We start from the raw sequence: 23,784 nt of genomic DNA on the forward strand, positions 1-23,784 counted from the left end.
TAATCAGTTCACCTGGATAATTTCCTTAAGTGTAGTTGCTTCTAAGTGCTCCCTCCTGTAGTCTTGGATGTGAAGGATAGATGGTCCAGTGCAGGTTACTTTCGCTCACGGCTGTCTGTCATGCTCAACACTCTCTCAAACAGGTGGTGCTGAAGGCAGTTCTTGAGTAAAGGAGAACCATGAGGACTGGGCTTCAGGGTCTACACTGCACACCAACCACATGAAGGTATCAGGTGACAACATTTCATAAAGACCTACAACACTGAGAAAACCTTCACAAGCAAATTTATCACTGATAAAGTATCTTTCTGTTCTCTCTCTCTTTCTCTATCTCTCTATCTCTCTATCTGTTGACCTTTGAGTCTGATTTAATGTCTGTCATATTATTTAATATAACAACACAGGCCTTTCAAAACAATTTGAGTAAGTGTGATCATGTTTGCATCCTCTGTAAAGATCAGGGTCATTATCAGTATACAATGGTTTTGTAACCTCATAATTTAAAAAAATTACGTAAGATTTTTAAGTATGTTCATCAAATTTATAAGACTGTAGGCTACCCAGAAAAGGAACGTGTCAAGCTTAAATACTTTCTATTTTGGAACCACAAGTTGTGTCCATCCTGTCATGGACAAACAGAAAATAGAATCTGTATAGTTATTTTCAGAGAGAAATCATGTCCTCTTTTCAACAGTAATTATTATGATCCCTCAAAATCTTTTATAATCATGGATTTTTGGGGTGTTAGAACCACACATTTAGGTGGTATAGAACCACACATCATCAGTGGCTTGAAATCTCATGTAAGCGAATATTGCAAGTACCCCAATGATAGCAGGTCATCTCTGAGTTCAGTAGTTCCACAGTAGTTTTGGGAAGGAGCTGTTTTTTAGGTCTATTTGTATGTGTGTGGATTGATCTAAAGTCCCTGTCTCTTGGGAGGAACTTAAATAGATGGTGTCCAGGGTGTGGACTTATTACGTTGTAAGCTCTCCTCACGCACCAAATGCTGTGAAGATGCTCTAGTGCTGGCAGCTCTATGCCAACACCACAACACACTGGAGAGCTTTGGTGCAGCTGCCATACCAGGCTGCTCTGTAGGATGCTGTCTGTGGTGTATCTGTAAAAGGTGACAAGTTTGATGACCAGCTTGTTTGGTATGATGGTATTAGACACCGGGCTGTAGTCACCGAAGAGCATCTTGATGTCAGTGTTGTGTCTTTCAAGGTGAAAGAGGCCTGAATTGAGAATCACACAGATCGCATCCTCAGATGATCTTTTTGCCCAGTAGGTAAAGTGATGTTGGTCTAGTAAGACAATAAGACAATGGTTCTCAAAGTTTTTACACCACATAGCACCACATAAAATATTTGGCTCTCCGAGTACCACCATTATGACTGATACAGTTGTCTAGGTATATCCTATTTGGCTACACACAGTTGAGGCAAATTTATTCCTAATAAGAATATTATTTATTGTTGACTTCTGTCAGCCACACTCACACTGTACAAAGTGGTAGCACTAGAACTGGCACTTAAAAGCTTCCACACAACTCTCATACAAAGCAAGGGGCAGTCCCTCACACACACACACAGGAAGTAAGGACAGCAGTTTTGAACCATTCATCTTACAATCTTCCCAATTTTATTTTTTACAAATATTTCAGATATTCCTCCACATACAACTAGAGGGAGCACACGTACCATCAGTGTTACAAAGCACAGTTAGAGAACCTGTGAAGTAGGATATTACATAATTGAAGCAAAAGTACAGTTATGATTTCATTATAACATTTGATCTCACAGCCATTTTGCCCTCAACCAATATACCCTGCACAATCAAATGCCCCAATGACAATTTAGCCCATCAGATTATTAGGTCTCAATCAAAGTTACGGCCACTAATAAATACCACTTAGCCTCAACTACCCCACAGCAATTACCCCCGGACAGTCAAATTACCCCTCCATTCAATGACTTCAGCCAAATAACCCTCAACCTCCACTATGCCCACAGCTAAGTATCTCTGAGTCTCAACTACCGCACAGTCAATTGTCCGTTAACCAAAATACTGTTGCACAACCAGATGCCCCTTAATGGCAGTTGGCCCACAACAAGATTTAACCCAACAGCTAAATACCCCTATGCCTCAACTACCCCACAGCCAAAAGTCTTTAAACACAACAAAGCCCTTTAAACACAACTGGCCCCATCAGCCAACCAGATCCACAACTACCTCACAAACAAAATACTACTCAATCTTAACTGCCCCACAGCTAAAAAACCATCAGCCAAAATGACCCCCACAGCCAAATGTCCATGAATAACAGCCATCCCCAAAGGAACATAGGCCTCAACTCCCCAAAGCCAAATTCCTGATAAAAACCTACTAGTAGGCTATTTTTAACCACAAATAAGGCTTAAATATGATAACGATTGTCACATTGTTTAGTAATCAACATATGTCAGTTTCATAGTAAACAACTCTTACATTTTAATATCAATCTGTTATGACATTTTCATTAATAATTTAAAAATCAATCACTTTATACTTCTAAAGCTTTCACAGACACATTTAGACTTTTCAGCACTCTCAATGTCCACAGCTAAATGCTCCAAACCACTCATACCCAAACAGAAGAAATAACCCAAATATAGCCACACATATTCCAACAACCTCTACGTACTTCTAAGATATATATAACTTTTAAAGCCATTAAAAGCAAAGTTATCAACATTTAAAATACACCTTGATAACACAGTTTATAGCTCTTCAAGCATGTTTAGTTGTTATGGCAACTATTCCTTTCTCGACTCTGTTTTGTTTTGGGGTTTTTTTTTTGCATACTTTTCTTTTTCAGTCATGAATTCCCTTTTTTGTTAAAATCTCCTCACCTTTTCTACAGCGCTTTCTCTCTCTCTGATTTCACAGGTACTTGTCTCTTTCCTTCAAGGGTCTGCATCTCACCTGGACCTTTTCCTCTTTGCTACTTCAGCTCCTGTCATAGCTGAACATCAACAGTTTAACAGATATTAGGAAATATTACTTAAAACAAAACAACAAGAAAACAGCAAAGAAGGTATATGCAAGTATATGTCCACCGTATTGTGCAACTGTCATGTCAACGGGTGGACAATTTTAGCTAAAGCTAGCATTTCAAATATAGATTTTGATATTCTAAAATAATATTTATTAACTGAATATTTCATCACAACGGGGTGGACATTTTTAGCTTTAACTCATCTGAGTATGGAGATTTATAGGAGCACGCAGTTTATGCCTTTAGTCGAATGAAGATAGACCTTTTTTAAAGTTGTGAGGTCACTGATGTCAAAGGTCGCATTTTTACCAAGATGGTTATCCAAAGATGAGAGAGTGGACAGCAATTCTTGGACATGTTTAAATAACTTGATTTTTTATTTTATTTATTTAAAAAAAAAAATTTTCAATCAAAATGGCAAAATGAATAATCAAAATACCTAAAATATTTATAACCTTACGATAATATTTAAAAGTTAAAAGGTTAAAACATGTTTAAAAGGTTAAAACATCCAAAATACCCATTTCCTCATCAAAGAAAATGTAATAAGGTTAACATTCCTATATATTCGTAAAATGTGTTCATTCAGAGTAAAACTTTAATCAGTTAATTAAAAACATTAATTGTTTCACAATCTTTGTATCCGCACATTTAAACGAGTATGTTGTATTGACCCTTAGGTAACAGAACGAAGTGTGAAGTCCACTTATAAAATAAATGACGCATTCGTCATTAGATCAGAGTAGGCGATGGACAGAGAGCCATGTGTGAAAACGAACAATCATCTCACAAAACACTACTTATGACTAACAAGTAAACACTTGCAAAATAAAAGTCGCCGTTTATGTTAAATATAAGATTTCCTAACTAAAACTATTAATTAAAAAACGTAAATCGATATTTTTGCGATTGATCTTCCTCCCAAGTTACACCGTTTACTTGTCTTAGAACTGAAACACGATTATCACTGTTACGTTTTAATAAAACCGTTATTTTGAAAACTACAAAACTGCATGTCAATGTTAACAGTGTGGGGTCATACGTGAGTGTATGTTACAGCTGAATTATTAGGTTACCTAACTAAGCTACAGATATTTTTATATTTATTGGCTGCTTGTACAGATTTGTTAGCTCGCTGATAATATACTTTTGTATATAACATTGTTCTGCGCAAACCACAGCACCATTGCTAAGTTAGCACTTAGCCTTAGCTAACGTTACTTTGAAAGTTAAATTGAGTTTCTTGTCTTGTTCATGGCTTTGTAGCTGAATCTCCCGTTTAGACATGATGTCTGCCCGCAGGCTTAGATTTCTAGTTTTTTCTGTTCAAAAGTGTTTATCTCGACTCGCCGACAAATGCAGAGGTTATTGCTCAGTGTCTGTATCTAGCACTTCTACTAATGAGACTGATGAGACGAGAGTGAGCACATTTAAGACCAAGCTGTCGTCTGGTCCGACGTTTCACGACTTCATTAAGAGTTCTTCAGGCAAAAGTTCAACTGAGACGCAACAGGAACATGAGGAATCGTATCTTCCTGAAGAAAGTGGTCTGGCGCAGCTACGGAAAGGTATGTAACTGCATTTGTTGCCGTGATAGTTCAGGCTTTAGGATTTTAATTCCCATGTGTCAGTATGCCGGTAGTCGTTGCCAATTTTATTTTGATGTTTACATCTTGCAGTGTATTTCGAAACATACGGCTGTCAGATGAACGTCAACGACACTGAAATTGCGTGGTCCATTCTTCAGAAGGGTGGATATGTTCGGACCCATGAACTATCAGAGGTAAGTGTCAATGCCTTGACCTTTGACCCTTGATGAACACAGCGCTTCCTTTATTTGAAAGCTTTCATTCTCATAATTTTTTTTTCCTATTTTTTTTTTATACAGGCAGATGTGGTGCTTCTTGTCACATGTTCCATAAGGTAGGAAAAGCCTATTTCTGTTTATATTTTACACAGTGAATCTATATGTTGCCAATCTTGTGCAACTTGACAGCAGTCCTTGACTTAAGTGACATTTTTTGCTTGGATGTAATGCTATTTTTTGTTGGAAAAAATAAAAATCATTGTGACAGGGAAAAGGCAGAGCAAACCATCTGGAACAGACTCAAACATCTAGCAGTTCTGAAAAAGAAGCGTCTAAAGAGCAGCACTCCATTAAAGATAGGAGTCCTGGGTAACTTCTCACTTCACCATAGTTCTTCATTCACTTTCAAATGTATCTCTCAGTCTGAAATGTTTGTGTGTGCGCATGTATGTTTGTGTGAGAGTTCACGCGCCTGTATACGCATACGTGTGCTTGCTCTCTTGTAGGTTGCATGGCAGAGAGACTAAAGACTGAGTTGCTGGAGAAGGAGAGGGTGGTGGATGTTGTAGCAGGGCCAGATGCCTACAGAGATCTTCCCCGACTCCTTGCACTGGCCCATGGGGGTCAGAGGACCAGCAATGTCCTGCTCTCCCTGGAAGAGGCATATGCTGATGTCATGCCCATTCACCATTCAGGACACAGTGCCTTTGTGTGAGTGCCATAATAATATCTGGCTGATTTATAAGGGAGGAGTTCCTACTAAACACTAACTCTTAAATTAACTTTGCACTGTGTGATTTTGTAAAGATGGTAAAGAGTAAAATAACAGTCTCACATGTACAGTTCAATTTTTAAGTTAACATGTATAGACAGTTTTTGGTGTTTTCATATTCAACTCTAATACACTGAATTTAATCTGAACAGCAACTGTTAGATTAAAATACAGAAAAGTCAGCTATAATTTAAAGGCATTTGCTACCATATTGGATGAAACATGGGACTTGCATCCACAATAAAGCCAAAAACAGCAAATGCTCATAGTTCAGTTGTTTATTATTATCATTTTACTGAACACTTGTCAATCTGCATTTTTTGGTTAAATATTTATACATGACTGACCCTCCTACACTTATGAAGGGATATAAAACTTCAAACACCGTGGTGGCTCATCTTCAGCTCCTTCATGCTTTTAGATGTAGCACTTCAAACAATGGTTTGATATCAGGGGGTCGATACTTTTAAAGTCCTTTCACGCTGTTGACAGTACAGACCTTGTGTACTGCAAGCCTTGTTGGTGGCACCTTGTCTTACAGTGGGATTATCCAGTATATTTTGTCCCTCTTTGACTGCTGTAGGTCTATCACGCGGGGCTGTGACAACATGTGCAGCTACTGCATTGTGCCGTTTACCTGGGGGAGGGAGAGGAGCAGACCTGTGTCCTCCATACTTGAAGAAGTGCGCATGCTGTCTGACCAGGTCTCTTCCCTTCAGCGACTATGTGTGCAGTCTGGCTTTACTAGTTTCTGTGTGTGAAACTTGGCCAGATGTGAACACTAAGTATATGAAATTATCATGGCCACAGGGGGTGAAGGAAGTGACCCTGCTGGGTCAAAACGTGAACAGCTACAGAGACGTGTCTGGGGACGGGGCCAGCAACTCGGGGCTTGGTTCGCGCCTCAGCCGTGGTTTCAGCACCGTGTACCGTGATAAGCAAGGTGGCCTACGATTCGCTGACCTGCTACACCACGTCTCCCTCGTAAACCCTGACATAAGGATTCGCTTCACCTCGCCACATCCTAAAGACTTTCCTGATGAGGTAGAAACCCCAGAGTCATGGATGTGAGCATGTGGTTTTTGGTTGGGATACCCATGACTAGTGTGGGGAAGGTACTTTTAAAATGTATTTCGTTGCAGATGACAAAATACAGAACACAGAATACATGCTGTTAAATGTAATTTAAATGTAATTAAAGTGAGTTATATTTTAAATAGTCTTGGAGAATGTTGAAGTATTCCAAAGTTTTTAAAGTATGTTCCTCGTTTGAGTAATCTAATGGAATATGTTACCAATTACATTTAGGGCCATGTACATTGTAATCTGTAGTGAAATACATTTTAAAAGTAACCATTCCAACACTGCCTACAGTGACAGATTAAGCCCTGTGGAGGCCCCTAGGCAGTCATAATCTTGGGGCCTCCCTTGCAAATTATCTCCTAATATATTCTTTTTAAAAATTCCTTGTTGCATGTCCCCTAAAAGGTGTGGGGCCTACTGGTCACTGCCTGCTCTGGTAATCTATTGGTAATCCGGCCTTGACTGTCTTTGACTGTTTATGGCTTGTGTGGTGTAGTGGATGTTCAAAGAGTTTAAGTATTTAGTTGAGAATGAGAAAATGGTTTCTTATAGTCTGAATTCATGTGCAGATATTGCTCATAGGCCATTTTAAGCAGCAGACTGGATAATAATTTAGGATTCGCAAATTTGGATGTGAGCAGTAGATAAGATCATTAATAGATTATCAGATTGAAAAAGCCTTATGCTTATCAGATATGTGAAATAAGGTTTGACTGCCATAGTCAATTTGTGCTGTTTTCGTTTGACCTGTGCTGGGGTGGGTGAGTATGTTTCCTGAAGGTGTTACAGCTACTCCAAGAGCGGAGGAACATCTGTAAGCAGATCCACTTGCCAGCTCAGAGCGGCAGCAGCAGAGTCTTACAGACCATGAGGCGTGGGTGAGAAACGCTCCTAGAACGACAACACTCACCACAAGCACAGTAGAGATTAACCTGCTTATCTCAAATCTCTTGATGTCTCATGTGTTAAAACCTAGTTCTCACTTTAAGTCATCATGCTCTGGGATGTTTTCATAGGTATACTAGGGAAGCCTACCTTGAGCTTGTGGAAAACATTCGAAAGATAATACCAGGTGTCCTATCATTACCAAACATTCAGTATGTAATTATAAAATTATTGTAGCTATAATAGGTCGTGTGTGAATATATATATCTATGTATAATTTCTTTCTACAGGGGTCAGTCTGAGCAGTGACTTCATCACAGGCTTCTGTGGGGAAACCGAGGAGGACCACCAGCAGTCCGTTTCTCTGATCAGGGAAGTGGGCTATAATGTAGCCTTCCTGTTTGCCTACAGCATGAGGAAGGTGAGGTCCTATTTTGTCATTGTGTTTAACACTATCAAAAAAACTGAGACATTCTCCCTGGTTCATGTGGTGGTTCTATCAAGAAATTCACCATTGTCTATTATCATTTGGAGAATTGAAAGGCTGTTGTGGCTGCCAGTTGGGCTTTACCTTCTGACATGAACATGTGTGTACCACACCCACAGAAAACTCAGGCATACCACCGTCTCGGGGACGATATCCCAGCTGAGGTGAAGAAGCGTCGCCTGGAGGAGCTTATCTGTACATTCCGAGAAGAGGCGACCAAGGTCAACACCAGGCTCATCGGCAGCACACAGCTTGTCCTAGTGGAGGGAGTGAGTACTGCAGTGGGTTGAAGCCATGCTGTGTTACAACTGTGTTTGGAGCACTTCTGCTGTTAATAATTTGGGATTGCTGCATCTGTGTGTTTTGGTCATCATGTTTTGCATATCGATTTAACTAGATTTCTGCAAGAAAATAAATAGTTGCAGTAAATTCTCCTCCCTTATCTTATTTAGACCTGCTGGATCAACATCATAAGGTCTGTCTGACAACGATGATGAACAATGGCATTGTCTGTCAGCTCAGCCCTAGCACCTTTTGGCATTTCATTTTGGTTTTGGCCTTGTTCTTTTCTGGAGGGCAAGTAGAGTTTATGTATTTATGGCATTGTTTGGTCAATTTTAGTCTACGTGAGTTGTATGGTCACTTTCCCGTTTGTGGTGTTAGTTTGCGATTGCCGCATGGGTTTCTGTGGCCCTTTCATTTGAAACCCTTCCCTGGTTAGGCATAGCATTGTGTCTGTTGTGGATGCTTTGAGCTTTTTGTTATTTTTGAAGTGTTGAGAGCAGTTCACATCTTTGGTACAGGGTTAATCCCAATGACTGGTTTCCTTGTGCTTGTGGTCTTTAGTGTATTACCTGCCATCAATTGTTTGAAGATTGGGGTCTTACTTAATTTTGATTTTTGTTAGTGTCCTTCTTTTGAGGACATGCCTGGCGAATGCACAGAAAACTACCCCAAGGTGTTTGCCACTTGTGTGTTAATATGCGCTACCAGTCATGCTGAGATTGGATCTACCGATATACACACTGATAACAGAATTTTATGACCATCTACATAACAGTGGGAATAACCACCTTTGGCTTGGATGACACTAGTGAGACATTGTGGCATGGTATCTGGAGGCAATGTAAGAGCAGGAGAGAATTTCTGTCTGCTACAGTGCTTAGTCAAGCCTTTTATATTGTACAAATGTTATCTGCTGTTTTTGCTTGACTGAGTCTGTTTTCTGCAGGAAAGTAAGAAGTCATCTCAAGATCTTTGTGGTCGGAATGATGGGAATGTGAAGGTTATTTTTCCAAGAAAGGATTTGCTTTCTTATCCCACGGATACCAACCCTGTCACCGTTAAAGCTGGAGACTATGTACTGGTGAAGGTGAGCTCTTACTTTAGTTTGCTACTCCTACATGTATATCTGTCTGTGTTGAGACTAAAACAGGAACATGTTTTTACACACACACACACACACACACACACACACACACACACACACACACACAGATATATATGGGCTGTATGTGTGGAATATTTATTCTGGTAAGCCTGGTCTGTGATATGTAATATACATGGTTGTGAAATATACTGTACAGTCGTGGCTACATTTCCATGATTATTGGTGACTACTCTCTCCTTTACAGATTACCTCAGCCAACTCTCAGAGTCTGCAAGGCCACGCCTTCAGCCACGCCTCCCTGAGTGATGGACACCCCAGACGCCTATGAATGCACAGGCAGCTGCATATTAGCCTGTAGGTTCCACCTTCTTAGTATCAGGACTGGGTGGGAGTGTGTGTCTCAGACCTATAGGTCTTCCCAGCTCCAGCTCTTGGAAGCCAGTATGCTCAGTGAGGAGTTTTCACTGCCTCAGTCATCCTGTCTCCTCATTATCAAGCTCCTTATGAGGTGAATCAGGCATGGTGAGGCAGAAAACCCCTGAAAATATGCAGGGAAGTTTCCTCAGAACTTGAGCTCAGTGTTCCTGAAGTGCAGTTTGAAATGAAATAAGATTTTTCATTTTTTCATTCATTCATTTATTCAGAATCATGTATGACATTTTTTTAATTTTTTATGATTGCAGCAAATAATGGAGGTGCAAGTGTAATAAATGATGGAAAAGCAGATTGCTTTCACACAGTAATATGTCCAAGCAGATTGATATGTCCAAGCAGATTGTTTTCAATTTGTTCCACTCAATTTGACAAAAGAACAGACTTTTAGCAGTTGAAAGTGAGCAGACATCAGGTGATGCTCATTCATGGCTTGAACTGAACATCTGTCCCAATGAGCACATAGTCCTGGAAGAACAGTGTGTATTTATAGCAGAGGCTCATAGATACACAAAACATTCAACACTTCATGCATCCAGGTTTGTTCATATGACGGATATAAACTTACCTTCATAATAACCAGTCGAGGTTTCACCAGACTGATATTTGCAATGTTCGGCAGAGGAAAACCTCGCTGTAGGATAACTGCCATAAAAGGGAATTCAGACATTTAAAATGACTTTCCAGTAACTTTAAACATAAAACATCAGATCCTGTACTCACCATTAACGTGGGGTATCACAATTTTCAACATTATCTGGAGGAAGGAGGCTAATGGTTTCACCTGTTGAAAACATATTTAATACAATTACAAGAGTAACTGTTCCTCTTATTCAGCTAACTTGTGAGATTGTTGTCCTACCTTAAATGGTCCGATGTAACTTGTACCTAAGTCTATATTAAATCTGTGGGAAGAAGGAGGACATTAAAATCAAAACGATATTTAAACAAACATGAACAGCCTGCATATGTCTTATTACATAAATGTATATAACCTTACTGTGTGACTTACTTATTAAGACTCAGTTTTCCAGCCAGGTTTTTCCCTATGACATAAACGTGAGCGCTCAAACTGGCATCCTATGCACAGAATACAGCAAATATTGTCTGAGGTGAAGTGAAGTATAATGTACTGAGATTAATGTGGTCATTAAAGGTCAAACTCCCCAACCACCTTCCCTTGTTTTGCCCTTTATTACCCACCACATTAAGGATGAAGAGGGTTGTGAGGGTGGTGTTGGGCTGGATGGCGTAAACAGTAACAGTGGTGTTGGCCTGCAGCGTTACGTTGTTGGGTGCAAACGTGACGGTTGGTGCTGTCGCTGCCTTCACCAGGAGCTTCATCATCATGTTAGGGTACTGCTTAGCAATCTAAGCAAGACACCAGTAGGAGTCACTCATTAAAGGAATACTTGCTCTCAAATATGCCAGTATTAAATATTGACCATAATGTTAGATTTCATCCAAGCATCACCATGTGAAATGTTCTTTTCGGAAATTCTTCATCTAAATATGGTTGCGTTGCTAATGAGATCATATTATTTGTTACTCTTTAAACCTTATTATTCCTTTAAGATTCAAAGTCTACTGTGTTAGGAAACCTATGTGTTTGGTTTGGTATTAGTTTGGTATGCAAGCAGTTGCTTTGATTGATTACCTGGCACCCCCACGCAATCTGATTCTGGCGTGGCTAAGACTGGCTTCACAGTTGGCACTTCTGACCATTGGGCGGCCAGTGCCGTCACTCTTGATGGTAATGGTGGTAGTGATGGTCAATCCACACACGGACAAGTCAAAAGTACCGCTGTCCGATCTATAGAATGTAAAACACCTCACTGCTTTTCTCCTTTATCTTTAATATAAACTACACCAGTGAGTTCCAGTTTGAACAGAAAATATTTGCTTGTATCTTCTGCTTACATGAATCCCAAGAATTTCACTCTCCAGTTGCCACCCGTGTCAATGTAGCCATCACTGATGATCAGGCTGACTCCAATGCCTGGGACCAAACCCACTGCTGACTGTGGCAACCTCACATTCAACACTTTCATCCTGATAAGGACAGAAGCACAAGAAGAGGAGCAATAAGCCACACTTTACTAAAGTCCTTTTCCACACCAAGATTATTCCTAAGATTTTACCATTTAGTCATAATTTATGTCCGGAAAACTGGCCCTATGTCTATTATTTATAAAATATTGTGTTGTTCCAATGTTCTCTTAAGCATTTGAATATCTTCTGCTGTAGGAAGCTGGACATACAACTTAACATAAAGCAGGAGCAATGTTAGAGTAGGGTTGTAGCTCTGACCCTGTCAAACTGTAGGCAACCCGGCCAATGAGAAACACGCCAACTGAGCCGCTCATTTCTGGCAAATCAATTGCTTTAAGTTTCTTCAGCAGGATGGGTATCCCAATCTTTTGGCCTATAGTCAAAACAAATAGAAACCTGATTGCACACAGTGGATTTAACAAACTTCAGCGGTATCAACATCTGTAGTGAACATCAATAATGGTACCATTCAGCTTGTAGCTCCACTTTGTGTATTCTATTTGAGACATGTAACATTATCATGTTGCCACTACTCTGTTATTTGCAATACTACAAACACTGATGTCCAACTTCATGTCTACCATGTTTTATGTTGCATTTACCGTACTCCAGTCCCCTCTGAGTTAGTTTCACCTTGACTCCAGCAGTGGTGCCAGAGGTGTCAGGACAGAATGAGGCCAATAGGGCCAGAATGCAGCACAGAGGCAGCATGTCCACTCAGGCCTGGTAGAGACACACATGGATCGCAGAGACACACATGAAATGTAGATCTCCAGCAACCTTTGTGTAACCTTTTGTTCCTACAAAAACCCAACAGTGCTTTCTGGATACACTTAGGCACAGTTTTGCAAGTGCTCCTGTTATTCCCTGTTAATTCAGCTCTTTGGCTCAGAAAGGCTTTCTTATGATCATTATGGTAATTATTCTTATGCTTTGACAACTTGTGCCTTTTTTAACTTGTGCCTGAAAACCCCTTTACCTATGCCAATGATAAAACACTGAGGAACTCCTGCAAACAAGTTGTAGTTTATTAATTAGTGCATTAATCTTAGTTTGGGATCTTTAATGAGCATCTTAATCTGTGTATATTATTTGATTGTTGGTTCTTTCCTAGCTGAATGTAACTTCCTCTCACAGTAGTGTACAACTTCCAAGCTTATCAAAGGATAGTGTTGTAGTCAGGACCATTAAAAAATCATTCAAGCAAAGACCAAGATTTTGTAGTGTTTGAATCTGAGACAAGAATGAGACTTATTTAACAATGAGTTTACCTTAATTATACTAATCACTGATAATGTATTGTAAATTGTCATTGTCATAAATTGTCATAAATAATTGTCATTATAAAGGCAGCTGAAGATAAACAAATACAAAGCAAAAAGGTTCATATGGTCATTTTTATTATTAAATTAAAACATAGTAATACTCAAATAATTGCTATCTGCCCTTGGGTCAATCATGGAAAGGATTAACTAGATGTGTTCTGTAATGTGTTAAATCCTCTTGATAAATGCATAGCTTTAGCTATATCATAAAATATATGATGAGTCTTTTTCTCATTATTACTTGTGTACAACAAAAGTTTGTGTGACAAGCAGCAACATGTATATTTACCAATTTATGAAAATGGGAGTATGCGCAGTGGGAGAGTAAATATCTTTTAAAATGACTCTCAATTAATGGCAATGCATTTACAATAAGTCTCTTGCCACAATAACAACACTGTCTGGATTTGCCATCAGCTGGTTGATGCAGCATCGTGCAGCCTGCAGCCTAGCATTTGTTTGCAGGGGAACATACACTGCCATAATTATTACCATAATGAATTTTTTAAGGAGAAAGAATAGTCTGTACTTTAATGTTAAAAATTCCAGATCCAGATAGCAGTGTTTATGTATGTCAGTGGCTGTGCACCAGTACTTGTGAATGTACACACACAAACCTCACCCTTTGGGTCTTCCCCAAGTCCCCTGTCCTGTTCGCACTACTAGTTAAGCGCAACCAGCTAACTTGATAGCAGTGTCGTGAAAAGAGTGACTCAATAATAATAATAGTAATAATAGTAATAATAATAATAATAATAATAATAATAATAATAATAATAATAATAATAATAATAATAATAATAATAATAATAATAATAATAATAATAATAGTAATAATAATAATAATAATAATAATAATATGGCGCTTCCATGCACATCAGCAAGCAAATAAGAACACTAGCACTTGCATGAAATTAAGCATATTAGCATTTCAGAAGGCAGATTATATAGCCTGCTAAAATAGCAGGTGTGGCAGCGGGTATGAATATCATATAGTCACAGGTATGAATATCATATATTTGCTATAGTATGATTGTTCATGTTTGTAAATTTAAAGCTTACAAATGCTGTATTTACAGTGTATTGCAGGTTATTAAAATGTGGCAGTAATTATTAGGATATAGAGAACTGTAGTGTTTAAACAAATCATTATGTCAGAAGTATGTTTAAGGGAGAATACACCCTGACCCACCCAGAGTTAACACACACTTACCTTACATTATTGATCATAAACTTAGATAGCTACAATACTGTCTGCTAATCATGCAGTTTGAAGTTTGCAAAGTGTGTACCCAGACAAAATCTGTGTTAAAACTTTCCTTTAATGTTTCCTTTAATGCTAGAGTCTGAGATAATACAGATTGCAAATATCATGCAACCCGTTTAAAAAAGTCTCTATTCAGCTATTTCTTGATCCAATTAATGAAAAGAACCAAACATGGTGAGTGATGCAGGCAGGTCAATGAGACCACAAAGTTTCATCTTATCCTGTTTAGAATATCTTACAGTGAGCTAATAGTAATTACATTCATATTTACCTTGTATTGTCGTAATGAAGTGCTATGTGGCCTGTACTTGCTCTCTCTTTCACTCACTCTCTCTCTGGCTTTGCGTGTAAGAGCAGCTCTCTGACTGCCTATAGCTCTATAGATCTGCAGGATAAATTTATAGTACCAATCCACCAGTAAGGACTGAGCCCTCCTCTCTGTGGGTACAGGAAATGACCATATTCCTCTATACATTCTATTCTCTGTGATTCACTTGGTAAACTGTTTTAGGCTTTACAAATAAAGTTATTATTATTGAGTATTATTATTATTATTATTATTATTATTATTATTATTATTGAGTATTATTATTGTTATGATTATTATTAGTTTCAAGTTTCAAGTTTCAAGTTTGGTTTATTCGTCACATACATAGTCATACACAATATAACTCGCAGTGAAATGGTTGAGCGTGCTCTGTCCAAACTGAGGAAAAGAAAACAGGGGTGCATAGAGAAATATAGATATTCTATATATGTGAAATATATATATGCAAAGAGAAATATACATATTCTATGTATGTACAAAATATATTAACAATGTATGTACAATATATGTATATTATGATTATATACACAATGTACAATGTATATGGTTGTATATATTAGTATTTTATTATTATTATTATTGGGTATTATTATTGTTATTATTATTATTTTATTATTATTATTACTGAGCATTATTATTATTGTTGAGTATTATTATTATTATTATTATTATTACTATTATTATTTTATTATTATTATTATTTTTTTTAATTTTTATTATTATTATATTGCTTCCACATATCCATCTCATGCTGAGCCATGACACTTTTCTGAGGATTATTCGTGAACCCAGCTACATATATTTTAGTAAATACATACTACAGATGTGAAAGATGGTTGTACCAGGTATTGATAAATGTGGCAACAGTGTCCCGGTACCGTGCTGCAGAACCGTGTCCATTAGCCTGTGAAAAGTGTACTGTAAAATGTGGAAAACACAGTTCTTTTGCTTTTGGTGCTAAAGGCACTTGCCAGTATACCTTACACAGATTGATGGTGGTAGTATAGTTGGCATTCAATTAAATCAATTAAACTTTGGACAGGGGTAGATTTGTCCTTCATACTGTTATTCAGCACAGGTAATAGCCATTTTGGGACTTTGTATCACTTTTGGGAGGCTGCTGTGTTCTCCTTAAAGTACCCAGGTTGAAGAGTGCTGGGCCCAGGAGTATTATCACCTGCTCCTGCATTTCTGCCGATGAAATAGTGAGACGGATCCACATCCTGCCTGCTTATTGGGGACGTACTGTTCTAGCAACTCTTCCTCATCTGCAGTCCATGTCACTTTGCCAGGAGCTTCCTTTTGCTGATAAGCAGAAGCAGGAATACCTCCTGTCCTGCCAGGCTTTTGCAGTCATATTAGGCACATTGACTGCTCTGTGCCTTCCACAGATGTTCCTGAGCCATCTTCTCCAGCATCTTCATCATGTTTACCACATTCACTATAGAGTTCTTGGGTTCCACCACTCTCTCAAAAGGTCTTACAGACTCCTCAGTTGACATCCAAAGAGCTTTTGCCTCTCTGTAAACAAACAGAAGATATGGAAACCTCGGCTCCTAGTCATTGACAGTCTGTCAGACAAATGTGCAAAACATTGCCTTGAGAGTCTGGTAAAATCTATCAATCAAGCCATCTGTTTTAGCATGATGGAGGAAGGCCTTAAAGCTATGTATGCCTAGCAGCTTGTAAACATCCAGAAGCAACCTAGACAGGATATTTCTGCCCTGATCTATTAAAATCTCCTGGAGGAGACCCACCCATGCATGCCGATACATAAGAGCATTAGCCACCTTCTTGGCCCTGACTGTACATAAAGCAAAATTTTCAGGGTACCTTGTGGCCTATTGTCATAACACCAAAATGTACCTGTTCCTTGCCATGTTCCTTTCCAAAAGATCTACTATGTCCATTTCTATCCTCTCAAATGGTGTATCAGTTATGATGGGCATTCATTGGTATAACATTTATCATTGATAATTTATTTGACTGGATTGCTGAGGACCATCGTATTTATATATATATATATATATATCTTGAGCCACAGAGAATCAACCTGGGGACCAAAGAACAATTTTTTGTTAATTATTTATTGTACCTGTCACAGCACGGCCACCTCCTCCAAGACTCCTCACCATGTTCGAGTGACATGTTTGCATGTCTCCATCGCCACACCCCTACCTTGTTAATTTGTCATGTGTCACACCTGTCCTTAGTTATCATCCTTGTTAGTAGGTGTATTTAAAGCCTTTTAACTGTTATGCTTTGTCGGTGTTTGACCCTGTGTGTTTCATGTGGCATGCCTCACTGTAAGTATGTCTAGTTTATTTGTTTGCTACATCAGTTTTGTCTAGTGTAGCTTGTCTTTGTTTTTTGTGCTTTGTTTCATTTTTGTTTTTGATTTAAATAAATACGTCTATTTATCACAGAAACTTGCCTTGGCATCCTACATCCTCATAATGTCTCATTACAGTACCTAGATACTTATGTTCATTAAGCCACTCAATGGCCATTTCTTTGATAATGGTATTGTCCTGAACATCGGGTTTTTGTCTAAAATCAATAATCATATCTTTAGCTGTGCAGAAATATAAAAAAGCCTCATCACACCATTTGATAAAATCATTAATGACACTGCCAAACCTCACACCATTAAGGTTTTATCAACGTTAAAAAACGTAAGCTTCCTCAAATAAAGCAAACGCTGTAGGCCATTTTACACAGAGAATCAATCTGGGTGTAAACGACTATTAGTCAATTATTGTATTATATTTATTAACCCACTCAACCCTCATGTCTGTGATACTGGTCGTGTCTTGAACATTGGGTTTTTGTCTGAAGTCATAGTCACAGTACAATCCCATTCCCACTGCAGTGGGAGTTCACAGTTGATGGTTCATTGTGACCATTAATGTTTTTATTGTTTATCGTTTGTTTTTTATGTTAAGAAGTGTCTGTCTGTGCGTCCTGCCCCTTGCCCTGTGGCACTCGGGCTGTCACACTTATCTTTAGTGTTGGCAGCAGGCATATATAAAAAAGCCTCTTCATACCATGGGATAAAATCATTCGTGATAGGAGTGTTACCAAACCTCACAACACTGACATTCTGGAGTAGGAACTAAATGCATTTTATGCTCATTTTCGATATCCTCCAACATGAGTTAACTTCACAGCACATGCTGGTGTCACCACCCTCTCTGTGTCTGAAGAGGATGTACAGGGGAGTTTCAGGAAAATTAACACACAAAAATTAACAGGCAGAAATCTGCTGGGCAACCAGCATTAAGGTTGTGTATTAACTAAGGTTGTGTGAAGACCAGCTGACAGCAATGTTTACTCCTCTCCTCCTGTTTGTTGCCCAAAAGGATGCTTCAAAAACTCAGTGACTGTTCCTCTATCTAAGTCTTCCAAAGTGTCATGCCAAAATGATTGGCAGCCTGTTGCCCTGGCACCCATGGTGACAAAATGCTTTGAATGGCAGGTCAAGGACCTCATTTGTTCCGTGCTGCTGATCACACTTGACCCATTGCATCCTATTGTCAGAATAGGTCTACTGCTAGTGAAACAGCCTTTGCAATGCACACTGTCCTCACACACCTGGATCAGTGGGATGTATACGTGAGATCGTGAACATAAATTAAATTTCTGCATTCAACACTATAGTTTATTCCACACACCAACTATGTCTAAATGACACAATTTATACCTGTATCCTGAACGTCCCATCATACAGGTGCTGGGTGGTCAGACTGGGCAGTGTTACCTCCTCACCTCTCACACTCAACACAGGGGCTCCTCAGGGATGTGTACTGAGCCATCTCCTGTACTCCATCTACATGCATGACTGACCCACTGATCACGTGGTGCAGCCTGCCATGTGCATTGGGAGTTCACGGTTCACCGTGTTCAATGTGAATGCCTTGTTTGTTGCACCTCCCCCTTGTTAACACACACGTGCACCTTGTTCTTTGTTTCATGTGTGTTTGTGTTTAAACCCCTTTGTGTTGTACTATAGTGTTGGTCATTTTTGTCCCGATTAGTCCCTCCCAGCTCCCACGTTTTCCCTGTCTTGAGTATTTTAGTTCCATGCCATAGTTTCGTTTTCTCTGCCCCTCGTTTGAATTTCCACACCTGTGCCTCATTTAGTTCACGTATTTAAACCCTGCCTTGTGGCCTTGGTCTTGGCTGGTCATTGTGATTGTTTACTTCATTGCGTTTGTGTTTGGTGGCTGTTTTTGAAAACCCGTATATGCATGTATTTAAGTTTGTACTCCGTGCCTTCGTGTTTCCTAGCCTTTGTTATAGCTTGCTTCCCCTGTTTGCCTTCGTGTGTTTTGTTTGTTTGATCATGTATACCCGTAAACTCCATATTGGTTCAATGACCCTGGACTACCCTAACGGCCACAACTCTGGATTTGCCCCTAATAAATCTCGCTCTTCTCCGCACATGCATCCACCTCCTTACCGCTGACTGTTAAAATTTTTCAGGTTCATGTTTTTGTTAGCCTGTAATGTAAGTTCTTCTACCCGTTGTCCTTTATTGCTCGTATCACGCCGTACTGCATGTTATATGTGAGTGCCATATTGTTTATCCTTCTTGTCATGTGTGACTAAATGTCTGTTTACAAGGTGTGTGTGTCCTGCTGCTTGCCCTGCGGCACTCGGACCGTCACGCTGTGTAGCCAGTAGCATCTGTAACATTGTGAAATATGCTGATCGTACAACAGTGGTGGGCCTCATCTCCGATGGCGATGAAATGGCATATGAGGAAGACATCAGAGCCCTGAGACACTGTTGCCAGGGGAACTGCCTCTCCCTCCACGTGGCAAAGAGAACAGAAAAACTACTGAACTGACAGGGAATGAATGACAGCAGGTCATACGAGTTCATTCATTCATTTTATTACGGAAGTCCCCATTGGAGCAATTTATTTGCAGCATAGTCGAAAAATAATTTTCACATCTAAAACAGTATAACAAAAAACAACATATGGTACAAATCTGTCATGGATTCAGTAATATGATAACTGATGTGATGAAATAATTATTTATACATATATGTTTTCTTTGAGGGCATTGTACATTTAAGTGGCAGATGACAGAAGACAAAAATCAAAGGGTATTAGATGCTGGATGACCCAGAAGATAGCCCAGGCCTTACATACAACCCTTCTGTCATGCTGCTCAGTTATACTTCTCTGCTATTCTCTAATGATCTGGCTAGCTTGGTTGATAATGCTATTTAGACTTTTTGTGCTTCAAATTCAAATTATGAAACCACCAAAACATACATACACACACACACACACACACACACACAAACAAAGCAGGCTCTATAAAAGTATTGTACAACATTTCCATTAAGGTTTTATCAACATCAAAAAAACCTAAGCTTCCTCAAACAAAACAAAGGCTGTAGGCCATTTTATACAGAGAATCTGTACTGTTGTGCAAATAACTATTTATTGTCAATTATTGTAATATATTTATATTTATCAACCCACTCAACCATCATGTCTGTGATAACGGCTGTGTCCTGAACATTGGGTTTTTGTCTAAAGTCATATTGTCACCGTATGCTCCCTTCCCACTGATCAAGTGGTACAGCCTGCCACGTGCAGTGGGAGTTGACTCTTGACGGTTCGTTGTGACTTGTGTCTTGTTTATAACCATGCCCCCACCCTTGTTAGCACACACCTGCACCTGGTTCTTCATTTCATTTGTGTATTTAAACCCTTGTGTGTGTGTGTATTGTGATGTTGGTCATTGTACATGTACACGTTCATGTTAGTGTTAGTGTGCATTGTTTACTGGTTGTACTCGTTGTTCATGTTTCTGCCAGTGCCTATGTTCACGCTGCACTGGATTGTTACATGTGAGTGCTGTTAATGTTCTATTGTTTATCATTTGTTTTTTACATTAAGAAGTGTTTGTCTGTGCATTCTGCTACTTGCACAGCAGCACTTGGGCTGTCAAACATATCTTTGGGTTTGGCTGCGTGCATATATAAAAAAGCCTCATCACACCATTTGATAAAATCATTCATGACAGTTGTTGCCAAACCTCACACTCCTGACATTCTGGAGGAGGAACTCAATGCATTATATGCTCATTTTTGACATCCTTCACCATGAGACAACATCACAACACATGCTGGTGTCACCACCCTCTCTGTCTGAAGAGGACGTACAGGGGTGTTTCAGCAAAATTAACACACAAATCTGGTTGTGTATTAAAATTGTTCATGGTTGTGTATTAAAAATGTGTGAAGACCAGCTGATAACAGTGTTCACTCTTCTCCTCCTGTTTGTTGCTGTCGTTCCTGAATCCCCAGTCTGCTAGTCTTAAAGTTAAACATTCAAATATAAAGATGCAGACTTCAGAATCAGTGAGAGAGAATAGCGGGTTCTGTCCTTTATTGCAGGTTAACGTTTACAAGCATTATTAAGGCACCATCCAGAGAATGTCTAAGAATCAAACACAGAACCCACATTTTTAAACATTTGGCAGAAGTGATTATGTATTCACCCCACCTTCTTTTACATATTAGTGATTGCATTTGCCACCATTACATCCAAACCATACATTAGTCAATATATGTAAACTGATATTCAATACCCACGCCAGTTGGAACCTGTTACGACCACATTCCAAGAGAACACCTCTCTTGACCTGATCCTAAAGAAGCTTGTTTTTTATATGGTCCTGAGCCTGGTGGAGAGACCACGTCTTACAGTAATCTGATAACTGATATGATGAAATAACTATTTGTACATATATGTTTTCTTTGAGGGTATTGTACATTTGAATGGCAGATGGGAGAAGACAAAAATCAAAGGGTATTAGATGCTGGATGACCCAGAAGATAGCCCAGGCCTTAGATACAACCCTTCTGTCACACTGCTCAGCAACACTTCTCTCCAATGATCTTGCTAGCTTGGTTGATAATGCTATTTAGACTTTTTGTGCTTCACATTCAAGTTACAAAAATACAAAGCAGGCTCTATAAAAGACTTGTACAACATTTCCATTAAGGTTTTATCAACAACAAAAAAACCTAAGCTTCCTCAAACAAAACAAATGCTGTAGGACATTTTATACAGAGAATCTGTACTGTTGTGCAAATAACTATTTATTGTCAATTATTGTAATATATTTATATTTATCAACCCACTCAACCATCATGTCTGTGATAACGGCTGTGTCCTGAACATTGGGTTTTTGTCTAAAGTCATATTGTCACCGTATGCTCCCTTCCCACTGATCAGGTGGTACGGCCTGCCACGTGCAGTGGGAGTTGACTGTTGACGGTTCGTTGTGACTTGTGTCTTGTTTGTAACCATGCCCCCACCCTTGTTAGCACACACCTGCACCCGGTTCTTCATTTCACTTATGTATTTAAACCCTTGTGTGTGTGTGTGTGTGTGTGTGTGTGTGTATTGTGATGTTGGTCATTGTATGTGTACACGTTCGTTAGTGTTAGTGTGCATTGTTTACTGGTTGTACTCGTTGTTCATGTTTCTGCCAGTGCCTATGTTCACGCTGCGCTGGATTGTTACATGTGAGTGCTGTTAATGTTTTATTGTTTATCATTTGTTTTTTACATTAAGAAGTGTTTGTGCGTTCTGCTACTTGCACTGCGGCACTTGGGCTGTCAAACATATCTTTGGGTTTGGCTGCATGCGTATATAAAAAAGCCTCATCACACCATTTGATAAAATCATTCATGACAGTTGTTGCCAAACCTCACACTCCTGACATTCTGGAGGAGGAACTCAATGCATTTTATGCTCATTTTTGCTCATCAGCAAAATTAACACACAAATCTGGTTGTGTATTAAAATTGTTCATGGTTGTGTATTAAAAATGTGTGAAGACCAGCTGATAACAGTGTTCATTCTTCTCCTGTTTGTTGCTGTCGTTCCTAAATCCCCAGTCTGCTAGTCTTAAAGTTAAACATTCAAATATAAAGATGCAGACTTCAGAATCAGTGAGAGAGAATAGCGGGTTCTGTCCTTTATTGCAGGTTAACGTTTACAAGCATTATTAAGGCACCATCCAGAGAATGTCTAAGAATCAAACACAGAACCCACATTTTTAAACATTTGGCAGAAGTGATTATGTATTCACCCCACCTTCTTTTACATATTAGTGATTGCATTTGCCACCATTACATCCAAACCATACATTAGTCAATATATGTAAACTGATATTCAATACCCACACCAGTTGGAACCTGTTATGACCACATTCCAAGAGAACACCTCTCTTGACCTGATCCTAAAGAAGCTTGTTTTTTTATATGGTCCTGAGCCTGGTGGAGAGACCACGTCTTACCCTGATATATGGGCCTGATGGGCCAGACCTCCGCCACCTACCAGCAGCAACTGTCATTGCCGAGCTGTTTCTGGGCTCTGTTCTGTATCCCGGAGCGTCCCAATATGATCAGGTAAGCACGCTTCATGTTAAAGCGATTACTGCTGTATCACCACAAACTACGGAATCAACCGAGGCTGATTTCATGATAGTGAGTTGTGTTTTTGGTCCAGATCGCCTGATATCATCCTGGGTCTCCCATTCTGAGAGGCCGTCGATATGTGGTCGCTGGGCTGAGTCACTGCTGCGCTGTTTTTGGGCTCTGCCCTGTATCCCAATATGATCAGGTAAGTACACGCCTTTGAGCTGTGCCTTGTCTGTTTCACGCTTCTGTCCGCTCTTGGGCTTTGAGTCACGAAGTGCCGTAGAATTTTGCTGATATAGGGTCTGTTTTTCTACTTTCTTTTCAGACTTTTCTCACTGTGTAACAAAGACGTAAATCTTGTTTGCTAGAAGAGTGACCTAGTGTTGCTTAATGGCAACGGCCTTTGTTCTTTCTAACTGTGCAGCTTGTTAGGGAGTCCATAATGGCTAGCAAAGAAAA

At 39.3% G+C, this 23,784-nt stretch overlaps 2 protein-coding genes across 2 annotated transcripts; one reads left to right on the top strand and one right to left on the bottom strand.

Annotated features, from left to right (window-relative positions):
• Window positions 1–4,060: 4,060 nt before the first annotated feature.
• Window positions 4,061–11,069, top strand: LOC118240375 (mitochondrial tRNA methylthiotransferase CDK5RAP1-like). The gene is made up of 13 exons (XM_035520546.1): window positions 4,061–4,608; window positions 4,720–4,823; window positions 4,929–4,963; window positions 5,116–5,216; window positions 5,354–5,558; window positions 6,203–6,323; window positions 6,430–6,663; window positions 7,483–7,580; window positions 7,719–7,774; window positions 7,878–8,008; window positions 8,194–8,343; window positions 9,306–9,446; window positions 9,709–11,069. The coding sequence occupies exons 1-13, from the start codon at window positions 4,326–4,328 to the stop codon at window positions 9,790–9,792; spliced, it is 1,743 nt and encodes a 580-aa protein (XP_035376439.1). The 5' UTR covers window positions 4,061–4,325; the 3' UTR covers window positions 9,793–11,069.
• LOC118240388 (bactericidal permeability-increasing protein-like) lies at window positions 10,123–12,457 on the bottom strand. Its single transcript, XM_035520612.1, has 10 exons — window positions 12,415–12,457; window positions 12,207–12,321; window positions 11,817–11,948; window positions 11,559–11,709; window positions 11,100–11,267; window positions 10,909–10,976; window positions 10,759–10,801; window positions 10,620–10,680; window positions 10,465–10,541; window positions 10,123–10,364 (listed from the first exon to the last, which is right to left on the bottom strand). Exons 1-10 carry the CDS (start codon window positions 12,455–12,457, stop codon window positions 10,323–10,325), a joined length of 900 nt encoding a protein of 299 aa, XP_035376505.1. The 3' UTR covers window positions 10,123–10,322.
• Between the last annotated feature and the right edge of the window lie 11,327 nt (window positions 12,458–23,784).

This window comes from Electrophorus electricus, chromosome 20 (assembly GCF_013358815.1).
Source record: "Electrophorus electricus isolate fEleEle1 chromosome 20, fEleEle1.pri, whole genome shotgun sequence".
NCBI lineage: Eukaryota > Metazoa > Chordata > Actinopteri > Gymnotiformes > Gymnotidae > Electrophorus > Electrophorus electricus.